General features: G+C 36.6%; 1 protein-coding gene across 1 annotated transcript; it reads right to left on the reverse strand.

Annotated features, from left to right (window-relative positions):
- Positions 1-277: 277 nt before the first annotated feature.
- Positions 278-689, reverse strand: LOC106299714. Its single transcript, XM_013735754.1, has one exon. It carries the CDS (start codon positions 609-611, stop codon positions 342-344), a length of 270 nt encoding a protein of 89 aa, XP_013591208.1. The 5' UTR covers positions 612-689; the 3' UTR covers positions 278-341.
- Between the last annotated feature and the right edge of the window lie 1,620 nt (positions 690-2,309).

Genomic DNA, 2,309 nt, shown 5'->3' on the forward strand with positions numbered 1-2,309 from the left:
ACAAAACTAATTTTACTTTTTTTAGTTATATCACAAATAAACCCTTTTAAGAAAAATCCCATTCCAAGAAGAGCATATAGTGAACTTCGATAGCAAAAACAATGGCAAGCTTGATTCGTCAAACAAATGAATACAGTAACATGAACATAAACTTTTATATTAATCTCTACATTCTGTACAATTTGAATCTGTCATTAATTGTATCCCGAAAGAATCCATCAAAAAACCCCAAGACTCATAGCGTCTATTTAAGGTTCTTAAGCTTTCGATTTCACCACATAGACACAACCTGTCGGACCCAATCGATGGCAAATATAATAAAAATCTTAGATCTGTCTTCATCAATTAGGACCCCAACAGCTCAAGTACATGACTGTCCTGAGAGACTCCTCAGATTTCTTGGCCTTGTCACCATCTTTACCGGAAGCAACGACGGTGGTGGACGAAGAAGAGAACCTGTTCGCCTGAGTAGCGGATCTCACATTGTTTCGGATACGTTGATTCACCGATCGGATCATGTAATTCCACCTGCATAAACCTAATTGGTCTTTGGAGGCCTCCACAGCTCCAATAGTTGCTGCCACTAACCATGCTTTGCTCCTTGAACTCATCTTTTCTCTGTGTTTTTTTTTTCTTAATCGCGGAAACTCTTACTTTTTTTTTGGTTGTGTAAATAGATAATTGCTTTGTGAAAGTTGTCGATGAAGAAGATGAGAGTTGATGAGTCCGTTTATATAATATAGAAGAATAGGATTAGAGTTTGCCGCTTGTTAGTGTAAAACCAGACGCTATATTTCCCTGGTTTTCCCAAGTTTCGTCGTTTAAGTTCGATGAATTGATTAGTCGAATTACCATTGTGCCCAACTCAGAACAAGTCGGATGAGGGTCAATATTGTCTTTTAAGAGGTCTTGGATTACGGCAAGTGTGGCTTTGCGCACCTGATTTTCCTGTACTTTAGTTGGCGCTCGTGCAAATATATTCCTTCGATTGATTATTTTCTTAAACTCAACTTCATACTTTTGCATTAACAAAGCTGTTTACTTTTGACCAAAAAAAAAAAAACTGTTTACTCACTTTGCTTTTTTTCTTTTTAAATAAAAAGTTTCATTTATTAATTCTCCCATAGAGGACATCACACAGTTACGAGAGAAACGGAATTAAGCAAAATTGGTACAACCTAAGAATGGGTAGTTTTGATTCCTCAGCCACACTGCCAAGTTGCTGGGCACCAACTCCCGAGCTTCCGTCATCATCACAACCTCAGCCAGGTTAATCTAGGAGGGAGCATGATGCATAAGAACTTAACCAAATTGGTATAATCTCTTATATTTCAAAACACAAGTCACTTGAACACATATGTCATCGTTTTACAATTTTTTTTTTTTTTAAATTACACTGCATTCCTATATTTTCAACCAATTTTGTAAATTGCCAAAAAAAAATAATCTAGGACCTCTTAAAAGACAAAAAATTACAATCGAAAGTAACAAATTTTTTAACTGCCAAAAAAGTAATCCAGGACCTCACATGCGTCCAGAATCAAGCCAGGGTAGATGCTACGTGTTGCACAGGGGAACAAGTTGCTTCTTCACTGGAAAATTTACCAAAGCCGGTGGCCGCATCCAAACTCTGATGAACAAATCTGAAACTGATTCCATTTGCTTAAACGCCTCTGCCTCCAAAACTTCAACATTTACACCAGATGTGAATTCGCCAAGAAGCCTCAAACAATTGACCTCAGTCATTGTCGAAACACTTACAGAGAATAAGCTTCAACTTTTCTTAAACTGGATCAACCGATGAAGACAAACATGCAAAACTTGATTCTTTGTCATATTGAAATATACTTCGGCCTATCACAATTTACAAGCAAAGATTGACTTCCTCAAAAGATAGAGATCAAGCATAACCGATAATAAGGTATAGGATCTCGGAAAAGCAATAGGGATATGTAGAGATGAAGAAAGAGAGTACCCTTGAGATATTGCTGATCAAACAAGATCGAACCTTTATTGATTCAATCCAAAACAGAGGAAAACATCATCGTTGTAACCAGCTCTCTTTATGGGTGAAACACACACCAAAAGACTCGCCATAGCGAAGAGCTAGATCCGCATTCGGAAAATCAAGATCGATCTATTGATCGAAAAAATTTTACAAACAGAAAAGGGTGTTAAGGAAATATGATATAGATAGAGAACCTCCTTGTAATTACTATATTCTACATTTACCCTGTACATCTGCATAAATACTGTAATCATCTCTAATTAACGTATTCATTCAGTCATAATACTTTTATGGTATCAGA

This window comes from Brassica oleracea, chromosome C6 (assembly GCF_000695525.1).
Source record: "Brassica oleracea var. oleracea cultivar TO1000 chromosome C6, BOL, whole genome shotgun sequence".
NCBI lineage: Eukaryota > Viridiplantae > Streptophyta > Magnoliopsida > Brassicales > Brassicaceae > Brassica > Brassica oleracea.